Source organism: Callorhinchus milii, unplaced genomic scaffold (assembly GCF_018977255.1).
Source record: "Callorhinchus milii isolate IMCB2004 unplaced genomic scaffold, IMCB_Cmil_1.0 Scaffold22, whole genome shotgun sequence".
In the NCBI taxonomy this organism is placed as follows: domain Eukaryota; kingdom Metazoa; phylum Chordata; class Chondrichthyes; order Chimaeriformes; family Callorhinchidae; genus Callorhinchus; species Callorhinchus milii.
The window spans coordinates 3849276-3876542 of NW_024704763.1; the positions used below are offsets into that span (position 1 = coordinate 3849276).

Consider the following 27267-nt stretch of genomic DNA (forward strand, 5'->3'; position numbering starts at 1 on the left):
CCCCCCCACTGCTGCCGCCACACTTTTAGCTGGACGTGTAGGTGTGTTTGTATTTAGGGTGCTGACGGTAGCCAACTTTCACTCCCACTATCAGGCACTGGATTACCCACTCCTGAGACACCACAGGGAGGGCGAGCGACTCTGCACACTTCAGCAGTGAGCTGGGGCAGGAAGTGTCTGTCACCACCAGGTCAAAGATTCCCAAGGGAATATCTGAAATAAACACAAACATCTGATATACTTCATCACCTTGAAACATCTCAAAGTGCTTTGATGTGCTACTTTGTAATGATAACAAAACAACAACAAAATTACATTTAATAGAGTGCCTTTCATGTCAGGACGACGTCCCAAAGCGCTGAACAGTCAAGGGCCCGAGCATGGTGGAGGGGTGAGGGAAGGCAGAGAGGTGGGAGGGAGACCAAAGGCACAGTCAAAGAGAAGGGTCTTGAGACTGGCCTTGAAGGATGCAAGGGAGGAAGCGATGCATGCGTAGTAGGCAACTGCAGTAGCTAAACTGCAGCAGTGTCAACAACAACAACAACAACAAGATTCCATTTATAGAGCGCCTTTCACGTCAGGAGGACGTCCCAAGGCGCTGCACAGTTGGGTCATGACCCGAGCAGGGGGGAAATGGTGAGGGGAGGGAAGGGAGGGAGAGAGGAGGGGGGAAATGGTCAGGGTGAGGGAAGGGAGGGAGCGAGGAGGAGGAAGAGAGTCGAGAGGGGAGCTGAAGGCTCGGTCAAAGAGAAAGGTTTTGAGACCGGCCTTGAAGGAGGAAAGGGAGGAAGCAAGGCGAAGGCACTGGGGGATGGAGTTCCAGAGCCTCGGGGCTGAGAGGCTGAAGGCCCGACCACCGATAGTAGGGCGGTTGGGGCGGGGGACGTGGAGCAGACCGGAGCCAGAGGAACGGAGGGTACGGGCAGGTAGGTAGGGGATAGTAGGTTGGAGAGGTAGGAGGGAGCAAGGCCGTGAATGGCCTTGTAGGTGAGGATGAGGATCTTGAAATCAAGATTTGTGTCATCCTCTTACTGCCTCACACGTGCACATTTCAATGAAAGAATGATTGTTTTTGTGAAGGTTGTTTGAGTGAGGAACATCAGCTGGACCCACAAGAGAAAGAATCTCCCTGCTCTTATAAACGGCATCCAACTGAACGACTAGAACAAGCAGGCAGGAGTTAGGTTTAATGCCTCATCTAAAGGATAGCATCTCACACAATGCCATGATTCACAAAGGGAAGAGGAAAATCAGAACAAGTGAAAAATAAAGCAAAATCATGCGTGACTCAATCTTTGAGTTAGGCTGATAATGAAGAGAAACAGCATATACACTGCACTCAGTGAGATGCTAAAATCTTCAGACCCACCTATCTATGGGGCTAAAGAAATGTTTTTGGGTGGAAGTTGGTCAGGTTTAGAGAGTGGAATAGCAGAGTCTGGGGTTTTGGGTAGAGTCTGTATTAAGAGTTAGGTTGTGGATGACCCTAGTTTCAAGGGAGTGGCCTTCCCTCTTCCTTCATGCTTACCCTTGTTTTGTGCTGTCGAGTCGTGTTGCCGGACTGAGGCTGCTCCTGCCATCATCAGAATCTCCGACCATAGGTTCAGAAAGTTCTCCCGCTGATCTGAAACGAGCAACACTTTCATATTCCTGAACGGGGTCGTCTGAGCGTGCCTGGAGAAAAGGGGGTGACAGACAGGACAGGGAACAGATGGGGAGGGGAAAGGAGACATGGGGGGAGGAAAAAGAGAAGGAATAGGGTCGGAGATTTGTGAGAAGGTTAAATTATTTTTGTGCGAGCTCAGAAATTTATGATCTCAGCATTGATAATCCAGTCTGAGCAAAATTTGTAATAAATAAGGAAAAATTACAAGTCGTTTCAGACTGGATGAAATCTCCAATTCCTCTCAGCTTTGGTCATTTCTTAAAGAATCACAATTTTTTTTTCAGCAAACAACCGGATCACCAAGCCTCAAGTAAATGGTGTTTTTCTCCATGAGATGCCTCATCGAATCCCACTCCTACCCGCTCCCTCTGCCCGTTAATATTCCTCTCTTTGAAACCCAAACCCAAGTTTCTCAAATTAAAAAACACATAAAACATTCAGGGTAAGAACTGGCACAACATCTTGCAGTACAGAAACACCTGAAAACAAACACGATGCATTTACAATGAAAGCCGAGCCTGCTTGGGGCTTTTGTGACGTTCAGATGTTATGGGAGCGTGGTTCTCACCATTCCAGGATTCGGTCTTCCTCCAAGCTGTATCCAGCCGGCAGCAAGTAATTTGTGTAAGGCTGCAGTTGGTTTGACAAACAGATGTCCCGCACCCACTGGTTAGAAACGCAAGGAATTCCACCAGCTAAGCACAGAAAGTATTTCTGTGTGCGGCAGTGCTGGTCTGCGATCAGCAAGCACTGAAATGCAGCTTTGCACTGCAGAGAAATACAGGTTAAAGATCAGATCAGCAAATGCATCCAAACTATGATGCGCAAATAGATTACAAGAAATACCTTAATACAAACACGTTCAATGGAACTAAATCTGTCCCTGGTACTGAAGGCAGACTCATGTTGGGTGACGGTTTTGATGGGCACTGGTTACCCCCTCCAAAAGCAGCCCACTGATAGCCTACTTAACACTGATGAGATCAATTCACTCAGCACAGATTAAGGTTCGACCCTGGCCAGTAGCGCAAATGCTGTTAACCATTACGGTATCGGTTAGCTTTGTTACAAACTGCCAATATTCACACGGGGCCACAGTTCTTCACAACAAAAAAATAGAAACTGCAGTCGTCAGCTTCTCATCTGTGGAGCTTGCATTGTATTTTGGAGCATTTAGAGCAGACCCCTTACAGATCCCTTACAAAGAGGATCTGACACCGACATTACCTGAGCCTCGTTGAAATCCTGCAGGATATAACCACCCCCAGCTTGGAGCTGTGCCTCCGTGTAACGTTTGTTATACACAGCCGTCTCCACGTACTCTGCTGAAAGAAAAGCAACTGTTATCAAGAAAAACATGTGGAACATTGCCCGGCCTTATTTTCAGCTGGGTTTAAAAACAGGCAACGGCACCACTCGGAGGATACGCAAAGCAGCCGCACTTACCTGGAGGATATGCATAAAACCGCAGAGCAATGGCACCACCTGAAGGATATGCATGGAATTGCGTAGCTGAACAGTCTGCTGTGTTACAGCTCCGCAATTCTATGCATATCCTTCAAGTGGTGAAGAGGAAAATGGGAGACCCCTCCCCACCTCCCCTCCTGGCTTACTTACCCTCCTCTTCGCCACTGGCACTTTCGTCCCTCGGAGAGCCTTTATTCGTCCGTCTGTCCGTCTCCGTGGCTGCAGTCAGGATGAAGGCGTAGCCCACAAAGAGCGTGGAGCTCTTGGGCATCGGCCCGTGCTGGACTTCCAAGCGGGAGCAGTCGTCTGTTGAGGCCCCTCCCTCCGAGGGGCTGGCAAACTCGCAGGTTTTGGCTGAAATCAGGAAACTGCAGTAGTTATTTTGAGTTTCTCCCATTCCTGGGGCAACTGTATGTTACTGACCAGATAAACAGTCACTCCAGTTAAAAGTGTGAAATGCTTGAGATATCTTAAAGCAGTGCAACAAATATCGTTTTATCCTCTCCACCACTGTTTGCTCCCAGTTTCGTGTTGGTTGTCAATGGAATGTCACCAGGAGGCAGAAACCCAGGGCCAGGTGTGGGTGATGCTGGATGGATAGGATGCAGGAAGCTTTACTCTGAATCTAATCCATGCCTGTACCTAATCTGGGAATGCTGGACACTGACACTGGGTGATTGAATGGAGAGAGCATTTCCAAATTGATTGCAAAGCTTTTGAGGTATTTGGATGTTACAATGTGCCATTAAAAGGCAAGTTTCTGGGCAGGGCGAACCTATAGGCAAATTTCTTTATTAATCTGTTTACCTAGCGTTGTAGTGGTTAGTGCACTTGCCTTGCAAGCAAGAGGAACAAGGTTCAATTACCAAGTGGGGCGAATCCTTAGGCACATGCCTCTGTTTATATAGCAGTAAGTAGGAACCTGGATGCAAGTCAATTGGCAGATCGCTTTCCGAAGGTAATCATCCCTCCAAAATTTGAGTCACTCAATCTATGACTGTTTGTGGGACGCTGCTGTGCGCAATTGGCTGCCGTGTTTTGCCCACAAAATACAGTCAATCCACTTTACAATATATTCCATGAAGTGCTTTGAGACATCTCAATGACATGCTAAGGCGCTGTATCAAATGTAAGTCCTGGACGAGAGACAACTTTCTTCAGCTCAACGTGCGTAAAACTGAGACCCTCCTGATTGGCTCGTGTCAGCGCCTCCACACCTCAGGCGCTGACAGCATCAGCATCCAAGGCTGCACTCTCCACCTCTCAAAGCCAGTCAGGAACCTCGGTGTTCTGTTCGACCCTGAGCTGTCCTTTCTTCCTCATATCCGCGCCACAGCTGGCACTGCCTTCCACCACCTCCGAAACATCGCCAGACCACGGCATTACCTCACCCCTCACGCTGCTGAAACACTGGTCCACGCCTTTATCACCTGGACTACGGGAACTCTCTCCTCGCCGGCCTTCCGGGCACCTCCCTCCACAAGCTGCAGGTCATTCAGAACTCTGCAGCTCGTGTACTGTCCCGCACCAGGCTTCGGGACCACATCACTCCCACCCTCGCTCATCTCCACTGGCTCCCCATCCCCCAGAGGATCGAATTCAAATCCTCATCCTCGCCTACAAGGCCATTCACGGCCTCGCTCCCTCCTACCTCTCTGACCTACTATCCCCCTACCTACCTGCCCGTACCCTCCGTTCCTCTGGCTCCGGTCTGCTCCACATCCCCCGCCCCAACCGCCCTACCATCGGTGGCCGGGCCTTCAGCCTCTCAGCCCCGAGGCTCTGGAACTCTATCCCCCAGTGCCTTCGCCGCTTCCTCCCTTTCCTCCTTCAAGGCCGGTCTCAAGACCTTTCTCTTTGACCGAGCCTTCAGCTCCCCTCTTAACTCTCGCCCCCTCCCCTCACCATTTCCCCCTCCTCGCTCCCTCCCTTCCCTCCCCTCACCCTGACCATTTCGCCCCTGCTCGGGTCCTGACCCAACTGTCCAGCGCCTTGGGACGTCCTCCCGACATGAAATGCTCTCTATAAATGGAATCTTGTTGTTGTTGTAAGGCTTATTATTAAGTTTTTTTTACTTTCCGGTATTTACCCAGTTTTGGGGCCGGTTTGCGTCCACGCTTCACCGGAGATCTCTCCTCGTCCGAGCTGATGAGCTTCCTCTTGCCGGTGACACTGGTGCCTCTCGGAGTGTCCGCCTGCTTCTTGCTCGGGGTGGTGCTGCTGGCGTTGGAGCGCCGCTTGCGTTTCCCCTCCACCAGGTTGTCTGTAAATCCCAGAGGGCGAGGGTCGTTAAGACGGCTGTGAAGAAGGACACTGCGCACATACACAAGCACACGCACCAAACTGCGTCCCCTGCCCGACAACACATACAGCATAGCTCCATCTGACATCCGAGCACCGTGACATAGACACTAAGGTGCTGACTGAGGCAGTGGAGAGGAAGCTGTTTGATCCAGACAATGGAGGGGGGGGGGAAAGAAGAATTGGGACGAAAGGATACATCGCAATTACAACCCTCGTACGGGGACAAAATCTCCACCTCACCAGCCCGCTCTCCTCTCTCCCAATGAGGGTCTTACCCAGGCTGATGTCGGCGGCCATGGTGAGGGGGGTAGTGGGCTCACAGGGGTCCAGGCCGAACTGCTCTCGGAGTCGGTTTCCCTGCTCCAGGGACAGGATCACCGCCATCCTCTTGTACCACGTGCGCTGCCCGTCCTTCTCGATGCAGTAGTGGAACTCGTCAGCCTCCGTCCGGTGCGCTTTCACAATCCCTGCAGCAAAACATTCACAGCACATCAGACGGATCTGCAGCCGTTCCTGCCCCCCACCCCCACACACTGCTCTCGGAGTGGTAAAGCTTTGTCCATTCCGATTCCCTCCTGCCTTACCTCCCAGCTCTTCCTGAAGATACTGATGCATTCCTCGGGATGATCCTGGACAGGTGTTTTTTTTTTGGAGTGGGAAATTGTAGTTGATCCACTTTTCTAACTCCATCGTCCTCCCTCTACCACAAGTCTCTGGAGGCCAAATTGCTGCCCTGACTGTTGCCAGGGCTCAGATCTGAACTCTGGCCCGAGTGGCTCAGCGCCTCACAGCTCAATCAGACCAGCCAACGTGATCGCCCTGTGTCAACAGTGCCCCCTCCCACCCCACTGGCACAACCCTGCCAGTTGCAAGTGATCAGTCAGGAACCCCAAGCCCTCCAGCGCAGCACCCACAGACACATGGGCAAGGCACCAGGGGGCAGTTACCCCTGTGAGGCAGCAACAACATGGGTGAGGCAGCAACAGACTGCATTCACCTAGCGCCTTTCACGTGGGGAAAAGGTTCAAAGCTCTTAGCAGAGGCCCGAACCGGGCTTATTTGCATTACGAGCAAATTTCAGCCTTGCGGACGGCAAACAAACGTTTAAACCGCCGAGAGGCCGAAACCCTAAAGCAACACAAAGCACTTCTCGCGTTACGAAGACGTCTCACAGCGCTTGAACACTGAAGGGGAGGAAGCTTTACCGGCGCTGAAGTACTCGTCGTCGGACAGAGCGGTGACCTCGGTTTCCACGGGGATGGGGTCACACAGGAGGATGTCCTTGCCCAGCACGTCGCACTCGTAGCCGTCGTCGAACAGCACCTTGTACTTGCCGTCCCCGGCATCTCGGGTGATGGTCCCCGAGTAGAAGTAGCCGTTGGAGGACCACTTGGCCACCACCCGCAGCCCCACAAAGCTGCTGCTCTGGGAGGCGGACAACCCTCCGGAGGCTTGCTGCGTCCCGGCAGTGGCCGGCGGTGGGAATTCCGGGGACCCTGAACGCCGGGGGGTGGCGGGGCCGGCTCGCTCGGCTGGTCCGGGGGGGCGTGCGGCAATGCGGGTGTAGGGCTCCTCCTCGGGGGAGGGGGTGCTGGACTGGTGGTCTCCCGAACCCTGAGTTAGCATCTGCATCATTTCCCTGCTAGGCAAAGAGCAATGGTTAAGAAAGCACACCCCGAACCCCTGCCAAACTGTAGGATTGCCTGGCGAAGACAACAATTACTCCAGTAATGGTTTCAATCAATCGTTTACTATATTAATCGTGTTAACAAGGGGGTGGGGATGGGCAGAGGGGGCGTCATCTTAAAATTAGAGCTAGGCCATTTAGGAGTGAAATCAAGGAGCATTTTGTTTCCACACAAAGGGTAGTGGAAATCTGGAACTCTCTTCCCTAAAAGGGCGAGGTGGATAGATTTCTGTTACATAAGGTATCAAGGAATATGGGGCAAAGGCGGGCAAATTGGAGTTGAGGTACAGATCAGCCATGATCTAATAGAATGGCGGAATTGGCTCAAGGGGTTGAATGGCCTTCTCCCGTTCAGTGTTAAAAGTACTCTTGATCGACCTCGCTTTCAGTGTTAAAAACCACCAATGATCGATTCCCCCCCTCTCCCCAGTCTCACCGGCTGGAACAGGTGCTGTCCTGAGAACAGTCTGGAGAGGTTGCTGCTTGCACTAGCTTGTCTGCTAGCTGTGTGAGAAGAGAGGGACTCCCTGCCGCAGCTCTCAATGGTCTCCGATTCCCTGTTCTACCTCTGACTGCCTTCACGGCCCTTTCCTCAGGCCACCTCTGCTGAAGCCTGTGTGAAACACACTGCCTGACTGCTGGTGAACTCTTTCTCTTGCCCTTCAGTTCTGTGCTAACACACGGCTCCACTCTTTCCTCTTCTCCCCAAAGGCCCTGTATTTTCCAATACCTCACCCGAGTGGCTGTGCTTCACGTGTCAGACAGACAGTGAGTGTTGGCAACACAACCAAGCATATCCTCATCCCATGTCCGCACAAATGTATCTTCCAGCAAAAGAGAGGGTGGGTAGGCAATAGATGGCGATTGAGAGTGGAGAACTCAAGATTACGTCTTGGCCCCTTCTCTAACCTGGGAGAAGGGGGTTCAGACTAACTGCAGCCACAGTTAATGATTAATAATTAACGTGCGGTAATTGTGTATAAGTGAAGGCAGCCTCTGTCAGCCTGGCCAACAATCCTCATTCACTTCATAACCATTTGTGGGACCTTATTTTGAACAAAGTAACTGACACAGTTGCCTGCAAAAAAAAGTCACTACACTTGACAATTAAGAGTGTTGAACTAGAATTGAAAGGAGCTATAAAATCCACCTGTTCTACCCCCGAGTCCAGGAGAATTCTGAATCAGGTCCCAGGTCTCCAGCTTTCACTCCACTCACTGCGATGGAATTCCAACGTACGAGGTGAGAATTGGCCAGAGCGTTGCTTACCTGCCGGGAGAAGGTCGGATTGGGGGCCGGCCTCTCCGCCCCCTGCCCCTGGGGGACTGGGGACAGGTACCCCTGGGGCTCAGCTTGTTTCCCACAGACATCTCCCCATCAGCCTCCACCACACCAGCGAGCAGGTGTCTGCAGGGTGACCCGTGACCTCCGGCCTTCCTTGGGCTACAAGCAAAACATGTAGCCGAGTTAAGATTCCTCAATCGGGGAAATGGGTCGGGCTGGTTGCTGGCAGCCCTCCCGCCTCCGAGTTCAGAGGGTTGTGGGTTCAAGCCCCACATCGGGACTTTGAACCCACGGTCCAGGCTGAAGTGCCGTCCTTCAAATGAACCAAGGTCCGGCCTGCCCATTCACATGATCGTTAAAGATCCCAGAGCACGACTCGAAAAGAGAATGAAGTTTCTCTTGGGAGTCCTGGCCAACAATCCACCAGAAACAATTGGTCATTTACTTCAGTTATTTGTGAAGCAAAGGGTTGCTGTGCACAAATTGACTGCTGGGTTCACCTAAACAATGCACAATCATTGCATTTTCACAGTGAATCTGGTGAAGCCCTTTGCGACATCCTCCCGATGTGAAAGGTGCGATATTTCAATCAAATGCAAGGACTTCACTTGTATTATAAACACCAGGAAGCATTTCTTTACAAAAGAGGCTAACCCAGAGCTGGGTCAGGTTACCAGGAGGGTGACAGAGGCCAGGACACTGGACTTATTTAGCAAATACTCAGGAAGCACTAGCCGGGTACCAAGAGGAGCAAAAACAACAACAAAATTACATTTGTATAACACCTTTCATGTCGGTAGGATCACCCAAGCTGCTGTTTCAAACCCGAGCTGGGGGTTGGGGATCGGGGAGGGCGGGGGGGAAGAGGAGGGTGATCGAAGGCACAGTTGAAGAGGGTCTTGAGATGGGTCTTGAAAGAGGCAAGGGATGGAGTGAGGTGGAGGGACTGCGGGAGGGATAAAATTCCAGAGGGCGGGGGCAGAGTGGCTGAAGGCCCTCTCGCCATGGTGGGGTAGGGGAGGCGGGGGGACGTGAAGCAGGCTGGAGCCCACTGAGCGAAGGGTGCGGGCAGGTTGGTAGAGGGTTAGGAAATCACAGAGGTGGGGGGGGGGGGAGCAAGACCATGGAGGGCTTTTGAAGGTGAGGACCGGAATCTTGAACTGTATTCTCTTGATGGATTTCCGCTGATTGCTCGGCCTCACCCACCTCAGTTTGGATGCGATTCCTCTGCCCACGGGGACGATGAACTCCCGGGTGTCGGACCCTCCGGCCCTCCCTCTGGCCGCGCCGCGCCCCTGCAGGCCGGCCCCGGAGCCCCCACTGCCGCTGTGCGAGGAGGAGGCCAGGCTCCCAGTGCCGCTGGAGGTCCGCAGCAGGCTGGAGGCTTTGGAGGAGAAGGAGCTGATGTCGCCCAGGTCACCGGAGGTCATGGAGCTGGTGGTGCGCGATGGGGAGATGTCGTTCTCGTACTCCTGGCATTCCACCACCGGCTCCTCGCTCTCCTACCGCAACAGAGACACAACACACACACAGCTGGGTCAGCCTGGCTCAGGGGGGCCGTATTCTCATCTCTGTGTCAAGAAGGTTTCAATCCCCATGTCTGGGCTGTGAGATCATAGCCCGGGCTGACATTCCAGCGCAGGGTTGGGGGAGCGCTGCATTGTCCGCACTTACGGTTGCCTCCCCCCCCCACCCCCACTCCTCGGTGAGGCGTTAGGGCTCCGCCACTGTTAAGCGCTCCAAGACGGAGTCAATGTCCAAAAAGAGGGCTCCGATGGTTAGAAGCGAACTTCAGAGAACTATCAATGGCCTCCTCCTGTCTCTGAGCCAGGACTCAACACAGAACGCCTGGGTGTCCCAGTGACAAGAGCACAGACTGGGCATCACTCAGACACTCGACAGGGGGTTGTTGTGGCTCTGAGCCACGCATTAAGCCTTCAGCAACCTCTTATAACAGGAGCAGCAAATTACACTTGCTTAGCGCCCTTCAAGTTAGAAAGATGTCCCTTGCGCTGGACAGTCAGCGTTTTTTGGATCCGAGCTGGGAGTTGGGGTGGCGGGCAGCATGGGATGGGGGTGGGAAGGCGGCCGAAGGCACTGTCAAGGAAGCAGCCCCCTGCCCCCCCCCACCCGTTACACAGCTCACCTCCGTCACCTTCCGCTCCACCTCCTTCCCGTCTTTGTAATAGACGTCGGTGATGACCCGGGTCAGCACCGTCCGCACCTCGCGCACTGTCCGCACATGACGGTGTAGATGGCGCCCGGGGCGCGGGGGCAGCAGCTCAAAGTCCTCGTCCTCCTGAACAACCAGGGTGAGAGTGAGACGGGAGGAAGGGCACTGCCGTGTGCGCGTGTGTTTATGTGTGTGTGTGTGTGTGGGAGGGGGGGGCTGAGCGAAGTCAGCCCGGTAATATCGCACCATTCACAACAGGAGCCTAAATTCCTAGGGCTCACTAACTCGAGCCATGCGAGAAATTCCACATTGCACAAGCAGCGATGCACAAACTGATGAGTTCAACAACACGGTGGGGGTGGGGGGGGGGGGGAGAACGGGAAAGAGATCTGATAATCGGCCTCTCCTGCCCGGTAACCGGAAAAGATTCACGGTGACCCGACCCTCAGGAGTTCCTGCGGGTCAGTGCAATGCACTCAAGACTGACTCACCGTCAGTCACCGGCTGGGGAAGGGAGCTGTGGTCCCCACCTCTGCTGTGGTTTTGTGTGTGTGTGTGTTTGGTTGGGGGGTAGGGGGCGTGGGGGGGTGGAGAAAGTGTCACAATTAGAAGCCCAATGGGTAACAGTCATTAAATCCGTGCTGGGCACCTGGCTGTGGATTGATTCTGTGTCTCGCTCTTCGCTGCTCCTCAACCTGGTCTCCGCTCTCCCTGGGCTCGGCTCAGTCTGCACCACGGCATCCCGGGACGGCAGCTTATACCCTCCCTGCGCCTGGACGCTCGGGGGGCCGCTGGTCTGGGTGCCGGTGTCCGCCCTGAGCTGCCCAGAGTTGCTCGGGTACTCCGCAGGTCCCCACCCTCCGGCGTGCCGAGGCTGCGGGGAGGCCGGGGTACACGCTCCCATCTTCTCCCCCCCGCAGGCCACTCCTCTGCCCGGTCACCACCTTCTGTGTGACCTCCCTCAGCCCCCCGGTTGTCACCCGCTCCTTGATCTCCTCCTTCCAGGTCCATGGCCTCCTCCTCGCTCTGGGAGGCAGGCCGCCCGCTGCTGGCCTCGGGCATGGATTGTACCGCAGTTTCATGGATTTTCTGCTCCTTGTCCCTGGGCAACATGTGACCCTGTGACCTGCGCTTCAGGTGCTGTTGCCAGGACCTCAGCTCCTCGGCTGCCGCCTCGTCCTCCTCCTCCTGGGTGCTGGGGAGGCTGAACACGTTGCCCCTGAACACAAACAATTCATACAGTTCATCATCCGTATCCTTCCAGGTCGAGCTCTTTTGGAGCTGGAATTTTTGAAGCTACAATCCGGTAAGACAGCGATTTACACGTACTCCTACCAACATAGTGTACTGCCTTCGCTGCTCACCATGCGGTCTCCTCTATGTCGGGGAGACTGGCCGCAAATTGGGTGATCGCTTTGCCAAACACTTCCGTTCCGTCTGCAAGTGCAATCCCCGAGCTTCCACAACTCCCCCCGAGACCATATCGTGAGCAGTGAATACGGTAAACTACATTGGCGGAAGTCCATGGAAATTGCTGTTTTACACGGAAGGAGTGTTTGGAGTTCCTGGGCAGTGAGGTGGGAGGAGGTGAACGGGCAGGTGGTTGCGTCTCCTGGGCTGGTGTGGGAAAGTGCCGGGGTTAGGGAGAGCAGGTGTTAGTGGCAATGGAGGAGAAGACCAGGGAATCACGGGGTCCCTTCAGAATGCTGAGGTGGGGGGGGGGGGGGGGAGATGGATAAATGTGTTTGGTGGTGGATCACATTGAAGGTGGCGGAGGATTCCCCTTTTCTACGACCATTCACACATCCTCTGGGTCTTAAGACTCATCTTTTCTTCCTCCTTCACTCAACGCAATATACAGTAACAAGACAGTAAGTGGTCCACAGACACACTGGAGCCAGGGGTGCAGTTGGAAGCACAAAAAGACTTACCTGGACACCGGCTCGCTGGTTTGTCCCTCTGGCAAGGCAGGCTCTGTAAAGAGAAGGAAATCCACAACTTGTTATTTTTGGAGCTTCTTATGTCAAAATGTCTCAAATACTTCAAAAGTAATCACGGTCAAGTGTAGTTAGTGTCTGTCTTAGTTCAACAAGCAAACTCGCCAGCCCTTTCTGTGCACAGCAAAGCGCACTTTCGTTCCAAAAATGCAAAAGACTGTGGAGTTTTCCCTGTAGATAGGCCTTAAACCACCGTCTACAGGGAAGATCTGCAGCGTTGGTGGCTATGCAGGATGTTCACGGGCCACTTCTTGAGGCCGATATGTTGACCAGCACTTCCCTAACGGGTAAAGAAAGAATTTGCCGTTTTGCAATTCAAAGATAATTACCATCAAGTTTGCTGACTGTTTGGGTAGGCGAATGTGACTGCCATTTGCACCAGAAAAGCTCTCACGCACGCCCATGTTAAAGTCTGGGTTGGCCAGGACACCAGGAGACATAAGAACAAAAGAAATGACAGACGAAAAAAAGGCCAAGGTCCATCTAGTTCGCCTTCCACCTTCCTGGCGGTGGCATGCACACATGCCCTGAACTACCTATGTCCCATAATGTTATTTCCTAAAAGAAAACTATCTAATCTGTGTTTGAAGAAATCAACATTTCCCTAGGGAGCCTGTTCCACAGGTTTACTATTCGGTGAGACATTCCACACTGTGTGGTAACTGTGTGTACTAGCTGTACAGCCATCACGATGCTCCACCCTCGCCCGGCTCCACTGGCTCCCCATCCCTCAGAGGACCAAGTTCAAAATTCTCATCCTCACCTTCAGGACAGGCCCCTCTTTGGCCTTTCCCCCTTCTATCTCTCCGACCTGCTAACCCCTTATCGACCTGTCCGCTCCCTCCGCTCAGCAGGCTCCGGCCTGCTCCATGTTCCGCCCGCCCGGCTCCACCCCGCCCCACCATCAGCGGTCTGGCCTCCAGCCTCTCTGCCTCTGGAACTCCATCCCACGTTACCTTCGCCTCGCTCCCTCTCTTGCCTCCTTCGAGGAACGTCTCAAGACCCTCCTCTTCGACCGTGCCTCCAGCCGCCCTCCTACCCTCTCTGCCTTCCGCCCTGCCTGATCCCGCTTTACAAATGTCATTTTGTATTCAATAGCTTTTTAAAAAAACTATAAATAATATTACACACGCACAGAAGTACATACACACACACACTCTCTCTCTCGTTACTTGCCCCGTTGTGCTTACTTTTCAGGCAGAAGAGGGCAGACTCCTGGCTCTCCACGTGGACCGGGGTCTCCATCCTCATCCGCAGACACAGCTTCCCCTCATTGGCAGATTCTGAGCCCGACGCCGCTCGCTCACAGTCATCGGCCACAACAGCGCTGGTCGTCATGGTGCTCTCTGTTGTGACATCGGCTGTAACCATGGCACAGTCCCCAAGCTCTGTCCCGGGAGAGAAAGAAAGAGAAAAGAAAGAAAACATTGAAAAGAGAGAGAATGAGAGAGAGAGAGAGAGAGAGAGAGAAAGAAAAAGTCAATAATACAGTCAATTCACTTTACAGTGTATTCTGTGAAGCGCTTAAGAGAAGTTTCGAAGAGGTGACAAGACGCGAAATCAAATGAAAGGAATATAAAGGGAGAGCAGGAGATGGGTAGAGATCGAAAGAGAGAGAGAGAAAAAAATCAATGATACAAGTTTGAGGCAAGCACCAACATAATTCCTGAAACCTACCGATAGGAGTGCTGTGCCGTGGGCCCCGCTTCATCTGGCTGAGAAGCGGGGGTGTAGCTGTCGATGACCGCCGGATGACATCCCCTTCCTTGGGCAAGCTGAAGTGAAACGGGTTCTCTGCAAAACAAACCCCGGCCAAAGTCAACACAACACTCCAACATTCCCCGATGGCTCAGGGGAAATCACAGGGGATGGTGTGGATCTAACCCAACCCAGGCCCGAAAAGAATTAAGTTTGACCCTTTGGTCTGTTTTTGACCAACTTAGTGGATGTCAACTGAGGTCATAGCAATTATTGGGCACAAAAGCACTTTTAATAATAATAATCCTCGCATTCGACATATCATTATCACGTCTTCGATACGTCTCCAAGCGCTTCACAAGGATATATCTCAAAGAGAATTGACTATATTTTGTGGGCAAAACGGTTTTAACAGGATATGCCTTACAGCATATCTTGTGAAGTGCTTTGAGACGTCTCGATGACTTGACAAGATTATAGATCAAATACAAGGATTATTATATACACTATATATAAAAAAACTTGCCTGAACAACTCCAAATGTATTTCAATGACTTTATAATTCGAGACAGATCCTTCCCCAAAATATTCCAATTGCTGCTCTGCTCCTGGCCTCTCCCCAGTGCAGGAATTCCTCTCCCGCTCCCCCCACCTCAATGTGGGGTCTCGTCGGATGGCTTTAATAATAATAAATTTGATCACTCAATCCGCGACTGTTTGTGGGACGCTTTTGAGCGCAATTGGTTGCCGCGTTTCGCCCACAAAGTATACAGTCAATTCACTTTACAGTATCTTCTGTGAAGCGCTTTGAGACATCTTGAAGACGTGATAAGGTGGTATATCAAATGGAAGGATTATTATTATTAATAATTATTATTACTCACCGCTAGAACTGTCTGAGAGGCTCTTGACGGAGTGCTGGAGCTCCTCGCCTGGCCCACTCTCAGGCTGCACGTCACTCTCCTGTAGGCTCGTATCAGGCTGCTTGGCTTCCGGTGGCAGCTCACCTCCAGGTTTCGGCAAATCCTCAACCTCCCATTGGCGACTGCCACTGGAGCTCCGCGGCTCCTGCACTGCTGGGCTGCTTACGTTCCTCTGATCCGAGACTACAGACTCTCCAGGTGTGACCCAGGCCTCTTGCTGCTCTGCGGTGTCTGCAGTGACCGGCCTGGCATCCCCTTGCTTTCCCGGTGGCTCCGTGCAGATCTTTTCAATAGATCCCGAAGTCTCCTCTCGACTGTTCGTTTGTCTCTGTGGTATTGTGGAGGCAGTGGATCGGGAGCTCACCTCCTCTCCTTTCTGACTGCCACCAAAAGCGGCTTTGAAACCCTCCGAAATGCTCCTGACTTCAACTCGCCGATCTGTGCTCTCCAGTCTTTGCGAGTCTACCACAAGGCCCGCAGATTGAGAACTTTCTGGATGAGTGAGTACCGGAGCCTTTCCTTCATTGGCAATCGGTGTTCCCTTTAACACCACATCCGAAGGCTCAGCAATCTCCTCCTCCATGGGCTCCTCTTCCTCCTCCTCCTCCTGCTGGCTGGGCTGAGTCTCTTGACAGACAATCGTACATTGTGTTTGAGTTTGTGAAATTGCAAGGTTCAGGCACTCTTCCTCCTGAGAGTTTGCCCACACGTTTTTATCGACTTGCGAATGTTCACATTTCTCGGAGGGAGATTCCGAGGTCCCTGCTGCTGCTGCCTTGGCCACTGGCGTCTGTTCGAGGACGATCTGCTTTGCTGAAGACGACTCTTCGTGCAAACCAACTTGTTCTGGTGAGGAGGCTTCCTGATGAAGGCTGGAAGGCTGCTGAAGAAATGTCTGGCTGCACTCCTCTACTTCTCTTTCTGCCACAGCCGATAAACTTGCAACTCCGCCCATTCGCGCAGATGTCTCAGCCTCACCTTTGACACACTCGGCATCCGAATGGACACCAGGTCTTTCTTGAACATTCTCCTCCTCCTCCTCCTCCTCCAATGTTTTAGAACTGGCCGAAATATTAGGTGACTCAGTTTGGCTTCCACCTGTCAGTTGGAGGTGAATACTGGCTCCATTGTCCGACTGCTCCTTGTCCTGCGGAGGTTCTTCACAGGCTCCTTCTTCAATCTGTGTCGCTTGACTGTCATCTTCAAGCTCTGCCAGATCTTCACCCCCTGTATCCATCCTTTGAGACCACCCACTGGAGGACAACTGCAAGCAGAAAGATTTCCCAGTATCCTCACTGGACGGGCACTTTCCTGACTCATGTTGTTCCACCACTTCTAACCCCTGCTTCTCTTTGTCCCTTTCGCCTCCTGCCTCAGATAACCTTGAAGGAGCTTCTATGGTATCGGAAGCAGCTTTCTCCTCTCCAGCACCTCCAGCGTGCTCCGTCAGGCTTGGTGTTGGCATCAAAATATCCTTCAAAATAAAATCAAGAAAAATGATCAGAATTTTCAGTTTGCTCTTTTTGACACCATCTGCCTTGGTTTCCTTCATGCTCATTCATGCAGCGCCTGCTGACATTAACTGAAAATTCTGCACAATCTTAAAATGTAAGACTATGGTGTTAAAGTTAAGGTAATGGGAAATTAAAGACCTGAGTACTGGACTAAGTTATGATGTCCCCAGAACTAGATAGACACACACACGCAACACAACACACACGGCCAGTTAGAGATATAACAAAAGTTTGTTATGACCAAGAGGATACACTCAAAATATTTTGAGCGTTTGCACTGGAATAGAGGGCCCATACAACGGGGTCTTCACAATTCTGAAAGGTTTTGATAGGACAGACGGTGAACGATTATTCCCAATGGTTGGTGACTGGGTCACAAATCTACATTTTCTCCACATTCCTACACGTTACTTCAAAAAAGCAGCTACAACAACAAATTTACATTTGTATAGCACCTTTCACGTCAGGAGAACGTTCCAAGGAGTTGGTTAAATGGAATCTACATCCCTTTTGACCAACTCAATGGATTCTGCCTCTGCGCATTCTCGGGCAGTTCACTTCACTCTCACCGCTCTCTGTGTGCTGAAATATCATTCGATCTCACATAACTCGGATTTTAAGAATACGCTCGGCCCACCATTTGGGCTTTAGGTTCTTCGAACACCTCAGTCTCAAACTTACGTGGGACAGTTCGGGCAGGCTTGGCACAGGTAGAGACTGTAGGGGGGTGAAGTCAGGCGGATTCCGGGAGATGGGTGTCGAAGCCTGAGGGTGCTGGGGGGTGGGCTCATCCGTCTGATCTGTTTCCATTGGCTCCTCTTCCAGCGGCCGTTTCGGAGCTGGGTTGGTGTGTTCAAGTGGGAGGGAGGTGTCCATGGGCTCTTCACCTGAAAAAGGAGCATCAGGAATTGAAACCAATTCTTATCTAAGTGATTTGTCGCACGTTTGTTGACGGGACAGCTCAAACCAACACCTCCCCTTCCCTCCCCAACCCCCGCCCTCACCAAAATGCGCCTGTTCTAGGGTGGAATCAAATCCACTTTCACATTGGTTTGGCTATCCGGACTTGCTTGTCAGGGAGTAGATTACAACCGCAGGGTGAATATTAATAACGTGCATTTTTAATGCATTTCACGAAAAAAACAATTAGACTATAACATCTAAATGCTTAAAAATTAAGGGAATATGGTTATACAACAACAAGATTACATTTGTATAACGCCTTTCACATCGGGAGGACGTCCCAAGGCGCTAGTAAGGGTACAGCATTTCAGACCCGAGCTGGGGTCAGTGGGGGGAGAAGGGAAGGGAGGGAAAGGGGGGTGGCTGATAGCATGGTCGAAGAGGAGGGTCTTGAGGCGGGACTTGAAGGAGGCTAAGGAGGGGGTGAGGAGGAGTGATTGGGGGATGGAATTCCAGAGGTTGGGTGCAGAGTGGTTGACGGCTCTCCAGTCAATGGTAGGTCAGGGGACGTGGAGCAGGCCAGAGCCAGCTGAGCGGAGGGAGAGGGCGGGTTAGTAGAGGTTTAGGAGGTCGCAGAGGTAGGGTGGGGCGAGGTCCTGGAGGGCTTTCTAGGTGACCAGGATCTTGAACTGGATCCTCTGAAGGATAGGGAGCCAATGGGGGGAGATGAGGTCACGGAGTTTGGTGCGGGAGAGGACACAGGCTGCAGAGATCTGGATTATCTGCAGCCTGTGGAGGGAGGAATTGGGAAGGCCGACAAGCAGAACGTTTGCATAGTCGAGCCTGGAGGTGATGAAGGCATGAACAAGAGTTTCAGCGGCTTGAGGGTTGAGGTAGTGGCGGAGTCGGGTGATGTTACAGAGGTGAGGGAAGACAGAGCGGGTCATGGCTTATATATTAAAAAAATCCACATTTCTCTGAAAACACAACCAAGGGAGTGGGGTGGAGTAAAGTAAATTTATATCCACCTGAATAAGAGTATTAAGAATTATAGAGCAAAGGCAGGGAAATGGAATGTAAAGAACTGCCAAGATCTAATAAAAGGCAAAATACTGCAGATACTGGAAATCCGTGGAGGCCTGTAGCTCAGTGGTTAGAGCACTCGCTTTGCAACTGAGAGACCTGAGTTCAATTCCAGGCAGAGGGCGAAACCTTGGGCAAGTTTCCTTACTCCACACACCTAATAATAATCCCTCCGAAAAAAACAAAACAATAATAAATTGATCATTTTCGATCTACAACTGTTTGTGGGACATTGCTGTGCGCAATTGGCTGCCGCTTTCGCCCACAAATATACAGTCAATTCACTTTGCAGTGTGTTCTGTGAAGCGCTTTGGGACGTCCTCCCGACGCGAAAAGCGCTATATCAAATGCAAGGATTATTAAATATGCAGTCAATTCACTTTACAGTATATTCTGTGAAGCGCTTTGGGACGTCTAGAAGACGTGAAAAGCGCTGTATCAAATGCAAGGTTTATTATTATTTTATTATTATCTGAAATTACAACAGAAGTCGCTGGGAACCCGGAGCAGACCAGGCAGCATCTGTGGAGAGAGGAAAATGAGTTAACGTTTCAGGTTGATAATCTTTCGTCAGAACTGGAGGATGCTGAAAGGGAGCAGATTATAAGGATAAGCAGAGAAGGGGATGGGGAAAGAAAAAGGAAAAATTTAGGTGGAGGACCAAGGATGATGAGATCAGGTGTTGATGGTGCAAGACAATAGAAGGCAATAGTGAGTGATTATAAAAAGAAAAGATGCGTCTAAGACCCAGAGGATGTGTGAATGGTTATAGAAGAGGGGAAGGGGGGAGGGCAAGGCTGAGAGAAGAAACACAGCTCCCTTCTTCTCGACCTGAAATGTTAACTCATTTTCCTTTCTCCATAGATGCTGCCTGACCTGCTGCGTGTTCCCAGCGACTTCTGTTTTTATGCCAAGATCTAATAAACTGACTGAACAAGTTTGACGGGCTAGGTGGCATTCTTCCCATTCCTAACTTCCCAAGAGCTCAGCTTCCATTTACCTTGTTCCGTCGGGCTTCCGGGAACAATGATTGGAGTGGGACCAAAGGACTCCTGGGATGGAGCAATGATATCGGAGGAATTTCTGGGAAAAGGAAATATAAAATTACAATAAAAATAAACATGCAGCTCAGAATCCTGCCTCACTCAAAGCCTGAGGTCTAGGTTTGGTTGTATCACCACCCATCCCCTCCCACCACACACACACCCCCCTTTGGCCTTATTATGTGACAGTTCTAACACACAGTTGGTTTTGTATGATTTTTGTTTGGCAAATTACACTGTGTGACTGAACGGAGTTTCCTGTTACACAGTTCAGGTGTTAAGGCAAATCACCTCAAGGGGACTGTCTCACACGGACTGAAGCATATTTTCCTTTTACTATCTCAGTGGGTAAACACGCAGCCTGAGGCATTTCCGCAGACACAAAGGAGGGCAATGATTCGATCCCAGTCAGTGCAGAGTGAATTGATCGCCGACTGGGACAGAGGTCGTAACTGCTATTGGCCCCAGAGCCCCTGGAGGGAGAGGCAAATCAGCCAGTTATCCAGATTCCTCTCTCCTGAAGCTGCAGGTTTTCTAGCATTAGTAAGGAGCAGGCTTGGCTGTGATGTTTTTCCCTGATCTACACGATCAAGTATCCTCTCAAGAACAGCAGCCTGGGCAGATGAATGGTAACAAGGCTATCGGGGTAACAAGGCTACCGCCAACTCAAAGGCGGCATGACAAGAAAGCCATTTGGACAAGGTACAGCAATCCACTGGATCCCATAAAACTATATCCCCAACATTACTCAGAAAAGGAGTCAAAAAACAGTGCAAAACTCACTTTTATCCACATACGAATATAACCATTACAAGGATCACCTCACTTGGGGACACACACTTCCCGGTTATAGAGCAACACCATTAACTAGAACCACAGAGCTTTACAGCACAGAAGGCCAATTGTCCCACAGCGACAGACTTACTCAGACAGGCTCTCCTGTGCCAGGACCTGATGCCCAGAGAGGTGAAGCACCTCCAGATGGTCTACTGCAGCAACCGGAGCGCTTTCCATTCCCGTAGTAGCTCCAACTTTCCTGGAATCTGTGGGGGGGGCAAACCAGAAAATATACATGAAACCCATCAGTGCCTTCAGGAGGATGAGGGAAGAACTGCCCGTCTCTCGGCGCTGCAGTAATGTAACTTCTATACTGAACAGAGCTGGATGAGGAACCACAAATCCTGTATTAGGGCTATGCAAATCTGTTCTCTGCTGTCGATTGGCACCCAATCACTGGAAGGATCGCACTCCCTGTTCTGGTCAGCTTACCCGATTGATTTCGCTCAAAGAGGTCCTCTTGTATTGGGATAACCTCAGGATTTTTCAGCTCTAGTTTCGCTGACTCCTCAACCTTCATGCCACCACCCGGCAGGAACTGTACAGCCATCTCCTTCCTGCTTTCGACCTTTTCCTGAAGAGACGGGGTGGGAGCACTCGAGATCACATCTGACCTGCAACATGTAAAAAGAATCCCATAAAGATGATGGATAAGGTGCTCGCTGGCTCAGGGTGAAGCACTGAGAGAGGAACCAGCCCTCTTTACACAGACACCAAAGTCAGGTATGACACCGCCTCCTCAGAATTCTCAGAAGCCTCAAAACAATTCCGATAGCAGTTTTCTTCAAATTGTGTTTATTTTTAAATTGAGAAATCAAGGTGAAGGGTTGAGCAGCAGATGCCCCCCCTGCCCTCCACAACCACCCGGATTGAAAAGGCACTGAGAGGTAATAGATAGGCATCAGCAAACTTAGGTTTTAAAAACCTGAGGGAGATGTGGAGTTTTGAGTCTTGCGGTTCCTAGAAAAGAATGAATTTGAAACAGATTTGACCAGCTCTTTGACATTGTGTAATTCAACCAGCAATTCCGGACTTTTTTTGTACGTATCAAAGAATAGCTCTCTTTGTGCTTTGAATTGTTCATCTGTGAGTGTGTGGGCAAGGGCCCAGATGAGAGAAAGGAGATGGGATAATACCCATATTGGCCAGACCTCTACCCACGCATGTCACCTGTGGGTGTGAGCTTCATCCACACAGTGCAGGGCACCATTTATTCGCTCTTGGAAACATCCTGTAAACTAACACAGAGTTGAAGTACATGAGCTGTACTTTATTGGATGTCAACGGTCTACTTCTCGCCCCCTTCCTGCTCCTTGGGCACAACAATGATTAAGGAATATATTTTCTCCAACCTACCCTGCTGTGCACTGAGCGGCAACTTCACTGCTTAAGGGCTTCTGTGTTGATTGCTGGTCAGATGCAGAACGAGCATCAGCAGCTGTGAGGAATCAGGAGATGACGTGATTACAGGAGATAATATACACCGCATCCCTATATTCCTTTCAGATACTACAGTGTACTCACCCGCCTGTCCAGGCATAACACAGTGTGGCTAATTTCCTGCCAAGTAGTCAATAGGCCGCTGCAGTCATGCGGGGATCATTGAGAACCGGACTGATAGCCAGCAGTTTAACATCAATACGAGGCGCAATAATACTTGCTGCATTCACTGATTCTTCTCCCCTGCCTCTTCCACAAAAAAATAATTTGGATGGCGAGGGGGAGATGGGAGATCAGCCGGGTGTCTGACATATGCGAAAAACCATCGCCGTGCTTAAAGAGTATCCAAACCAAACTGAGAATTCCATGCATCCCACCTACATGGAAAATCCCAGAAATGGATTGTTCCAATGGAACGCTCTCTCCCTGAGGGACCCCGGAGCCACAAAACGGCTTAACAAAAATATTCCAGGTGGCAAGTGCACCATTGAGAATGGAAACAAGGGGAAAATTGCTGGGTTTTGCCACACAGGGAGCTGGTCTCAAGTTAGAGTGGTTGGTTGGGGGAGTGGGGGTGCCAGGGAGGAAAGGATAAAAACAGAGAAAAGATACAGATATCAGTATCCTCCTCCTACCTGGCTCTGGTTTCTCGCTGGGGACAGCGCCCGAACACTCTTCCCCCGAGTCACCCACGCACCCACTGGGCTCAGGCTCACAGTCCTGGCTCTGTGAGAGCTGCAGCAGCTCCATTCCCACTTGCGATTTGCCTGAAACAAAGACAAGAGGAACAGGGTTCAGATTCACAGCACAGACTGGCTTGGCTGTGTGGACTGCAAGAGTTAAGAGATGGGGAAGAGACTGGCCAATTCATCTGAATTTCAATTAAAGGCTGCCCAGCAACTCCCAATTGGTAGAAGTGTCCGTGTGAATCGGGGACAGACTCGAGTTCCCTAAAAGTTTGTCGCTCATCAAACCAGAGCCCAAGATATCATCTCCCTGACTCAAGAAGGTCGTAAGACACCGAGGAGCCTTGGTAGAGAAATATTAATAAATTAAATGCCACAGAAATATGTGACCACTGGAAGGCAATGGCTAGAGTAACGACACCTTGCAGTCATATAACTCCTTTCAAACGCCTTTAAATACGCAATTTGCAAGATATAATGAATTAGAAATCAAAGTGAATTTTGTTATAAAGGCAAATAACCAAGTAAGAGGCAGAGCGAGCGATCCTGTGAGCGAGTCCTTGGGAAGATTTGTTCCTGTATAAAACGCTGAACCACATCTGAATTTACCTCCAGCCATAAAAGAGGCTGTCGTTGAATCAACAACTTCATCTCCTCCATCTTGCTCCTCGTGCGGACTGGCAGGATTGTTCTGGACACTGTTTGAAGTGAGGGAAAAAATGAAACAAAATTTAGCCAGGGCTTTAAGTATCAAGGGCCAGAAGGAGGAACGGGTCAGGCACAAGAGGGAGTGAGAGGTGAGTATTTTTGATGGGGGGGGTGGGCGGGGAGAAGAGGATAGATAGAAAAAACAGCAGCCCTCATCAAAGTTTATTAATAATCACGTTATAAAGAGGTAAGACTGGCAATAAGCCCAGACCAAGCAGAGATTCTTTCTCTCTCTTCCCCAACACAATCCTGCCCCCCCACAGGGAACACTTTTGGTTGCTACTGCCATAAGAAATCCCATCCTGTCTTCTGTGGGCTCACCAAAACCCAACAGGGATTTTAACTCAATGTCTGGATGTGCCTCATTTTTCTGTTTACATCCATGATTATTTGCCAGACACAGAGACTGGATTTTCACAGCTTTGCACAGTGGGGTTGCTAGGAAACCAGAGAGCAATTCACCAGCAAAGCAAATAAACAAGGCCAGGCCTGGCGCTACATCACAAATCAGAAGACCACAGCATGAATAGGTCCTTAGTTACCAGTCCTCCTGAGCGGGCTGATTTCTAACTCCTGTTAATCACAATCCGGTTTCAATTACATCTTGATCAAATCATAAACCAAAGGCAAAGTGCGAGATGCTCCATGATGACTCAGTTGCTAATCGCACCTCATAGTGTGGGACTGAGACTTATTAAGGGCAGGTTCCCAGGTTCTACTCCCAGTGGTCCTACTTCAACTCTCTGTGAGTAATAGATTATTCCTTTGACTTTTGGTATTTATCTTCAAATGATATCTCCCGGTTATCGACTCCCTCACCTGTGGTTATAGTTTCTCCCCATTCACCTCATCCAAAAATTTGGGATTTCTTCTGAATCAGAACTCTTTTCAACTTTCTCTGTACTAGCAACAAAAATACCAGTTTCTCTAGTCTGTCACCATAAGTGAAGCCTCCAAACGCTGGAATCATTCCATCAAATCTCACCTGTACCCTTTCCACGGCCTTGACATCCCATCTAAAGTGGGGCATTGCTTGAGCTACTCAAGAGCTTGAAGCCCAGTTAGGCCACTGTCCTAGCTAGAGAAGCACAAGGGATGAGGAGGCCTCAAGCCTAACAAGAGCCCAGGTGAAATATTTACCTCATTGCTCACAAGGGTGAGCTAAGCAGTAATGGTGCCTCAGAGGCTGATCTCTCAGAAATGTCTGCACGTGGGGTGTGTAGAACACCTGGGAACCAAGAGGGTAACACATGGGAGTCTAGCAGCTACAAATGAGGCAGAAAAATATTAATATTAAAAAAAGTACTCGGTGAACTGACTTGGCAATGTTTTGCCCGTGCAAGTTCCAGTTACCTGGTTTTCCCATTGGGTCGTGGTAAGTCTTCAACTCTTGATGGGGTGTGCTTCACATCTGGCTTCTGCACCCCAGCTGCCAACCCAGCACCAGCAACTGAAACAAGGCAAATAGCTATTTATTCATCACGGTACAAATGTTTGCATTCCACTGGCCCAGAAACGTGAAGGCCACTCACCCCACCTCAGTACAGAGCATGGATTGAAGCTGACCTCGCTCCTCAGTAACACACCACCCAATAAGCCAAGAGGGAAGGCCCAATCTGACACACAGCAATGAGTAACTGGTATTTCTATCAGCGTCTGATCAAACTTTAATCCGGCTGAGTTAGATTCCCTGCCAGTAACCGGGAGTATGGGTCACACTGACCAGCAGGAACTCTGTTCCAGCATGATCTACTTCTGGTCAGGCTGCCATCCCCCGAGTCAGGTACTGGTAGGAGCTGCTCTTCGGCTCCAATTATAAACCTTCGCATTTGAAACCCCAGTGTGTAATTTACAACAATAATTCGATTTGTGAAATATTCTGCACTAAAACCAATGGGAACTTGTGTGCATCGCTGCATCTCCAAACACCAACAAGAACAGGGATTTCTCCGGTTTTAAAATTTAGTTTTACAGTGGATCTTAGTACCACTTGTCACGGTCTTCTGTATGAACTTACTCACTGACCAGCTGATCAGACCCCTCACCTCTGTTAGGCGTTTCTTTCCCCACCGGTGCACCTCCTCCTGAGCTTTTCCTGGACTGCGGTGCTGAGATCAGCTCCTGGAGCACAGAGACAGGAAAGTGGTAGACTCCAGTTAGAATCACCGAATGCCCACAGCACAGAAAGTCACAATTCAGCCCACTGCATTTGCGCTGGAGCTAGCTCCCGCAATGACGATATCTACTCTAATTCCATTCTCCCACTTTACCCCCACCATCATAATTTTTAATATTAATTTTTCCTCAAATATTGATACAGATGCCTTTTGAATTATGCTATAGACATAGCTGCAATGGCCATCGGTAGTATTCATAATAATAATCCTGTTTTGTAGGCAAAATGCGCTCCCCATTCTAATAGCCCTTCAGCATAAAAAATGGCAATAATCCTAATTACTGATTTGCTGAACAGTGGAAATAATCTCTTTTTACGCTATCAAAATTATTCCGCTATCAAAATTTTACACTATCAAAAATAATATCAAGAAAAAAATAATAAATCGGTGACTTCAATCCACGACTGTCTGTGGGACACTGCTGTGCGCAATTGGCTGCTGCATTTTTGCCCATAAATATAGTCAATTCACTTTACTGTATATTCTGTGAAGCGCTTTGAGACGTCTAGAAGACATGAAAAGCACTATATCAAATGCAAGGATTGTTATTATTATTATTCATAATTTTGAAAAACAATTATACCCCTTTAATGAAAAAGCCCCAATTTTTTCCAAGTCTCTTCACTTAATTATAACCTTCCATGCCTGTCACGATCTCAGTGAATCGCCACTGTACTCTTGCCATGGCTACAACATCCCATCTGTAATGAATCCAATATCTGCAGTGTAGCCAATATCTTGTACAGATTTCCCTTCACTTCCTTGCTCTTGTCAAGATACACAGGCAGAAATTGAGGCAAGTTAATTGGGATCATATACAACAGCAACAACTTGCATTTATATAGCCCCCATTCATGCTGGATGGAGTCTTGGAGTCCTTAACATATACAGATGTTGTCTGAAACCCCAGCACTTCAAAAAAGAATCTACTGTCTGATATTCAGGACTCCGTGACATCAGATGGAATACCCATAGTGAACAGAGAATGTACCTGATTATAGCAATCATCAAGTTGCATGATTTTCGAACCAGTCACTCAGCTCTGAAACATTTTATGTTGCTTTGTCCTCATTGCTTACATCTGCTTGTATCTAAGATACTATACTACAACTGGACCTATTCACATGGATAGCTACAGGAACAGGAAGAAGCCTTTCAGCCCATTCTGTCAGTTCCTCCAGTTTGTTAGATCATTTAATCTAATTTCTTTGTCTTTCTTTACACCTTACTTACCCAGCATCTGGTTACATCCGTTTTAAACACTGCAGCTGATTTTACCTCTGCAGCCTTCTAAGATTAGTGCATTCCACATTTTCATGACCCTCTATGACTAAATGTTTTCTGATACGATATCACATCTAACTGTCATAGCTACAATTTTAAGATTATGTCTCCTTGTTTTGGATCCCTCTACCAGAGGAAAAAGTCAGGCCCATTGTCTATACATAGCAGGACAGTGAAAGGCTTATATTCTCCTCTGTGTACTCACCAGAACTGGACTCTGAACGCAGGGCTGCAGGTTAGAAAGGCACCTGGTCTGCAAGCGGTGGTAACTGTGCTCAGGATCATCCTCTGACAGAATGCTTTCCGGCTGCGAATCCTCCACAATCAAACAGGGCGTATCTTGCTGCGAGAAATCTGGCTCTGACTGACTCCGATTAGGGTCCATGTGCCGAA

The 27267-nt window shown here is 50.0% G+C and overlaps 1 protein-coding gene across 1 annotated transcript; it reads right to left on the bottom strand.

Annotated features, from left to right (window-relative positions):
* tp53bp1 (tumor protein p53 binding protein, 1) lies at positions 1 to 27267 on the bottom strand. Its single transcript, XM_042343136.1, is given in 28 exon segments — positions 1 to 213; positions 1529 to 1674; positions 2235 to 2434; positions 2894 to 2991; positions 3284 to 3487; positions 5223 to 5396; positions 5713 to 5904; positions 6643 to 7076; positions 7561 to 7872; positions 8394 to 8567; positions 9615 to 9910; positions 10555 to 10707; positions 11231 to 11415; positions 11418 to 11800; positions 12513 to 12555; positions 13769 to 13966; positions 14256 to 14372; positions 15161 to 16673; positions 17395 to 17600; positions 19700 to 19782; positions 20668 to 20785; positions 21012 to 21193; positions 21936 to 22017; positions 22655 to 22786; positions 23315 to 23403; positions 24767 to 24863; positions 25459 to 25534; positions 27080 to 27267. Coding segments are annotated over 28 exon segments (6255 nt in total). The 5' UTR covers positions 27260 to 27267; the 3' UTR covers positions 1 to 25.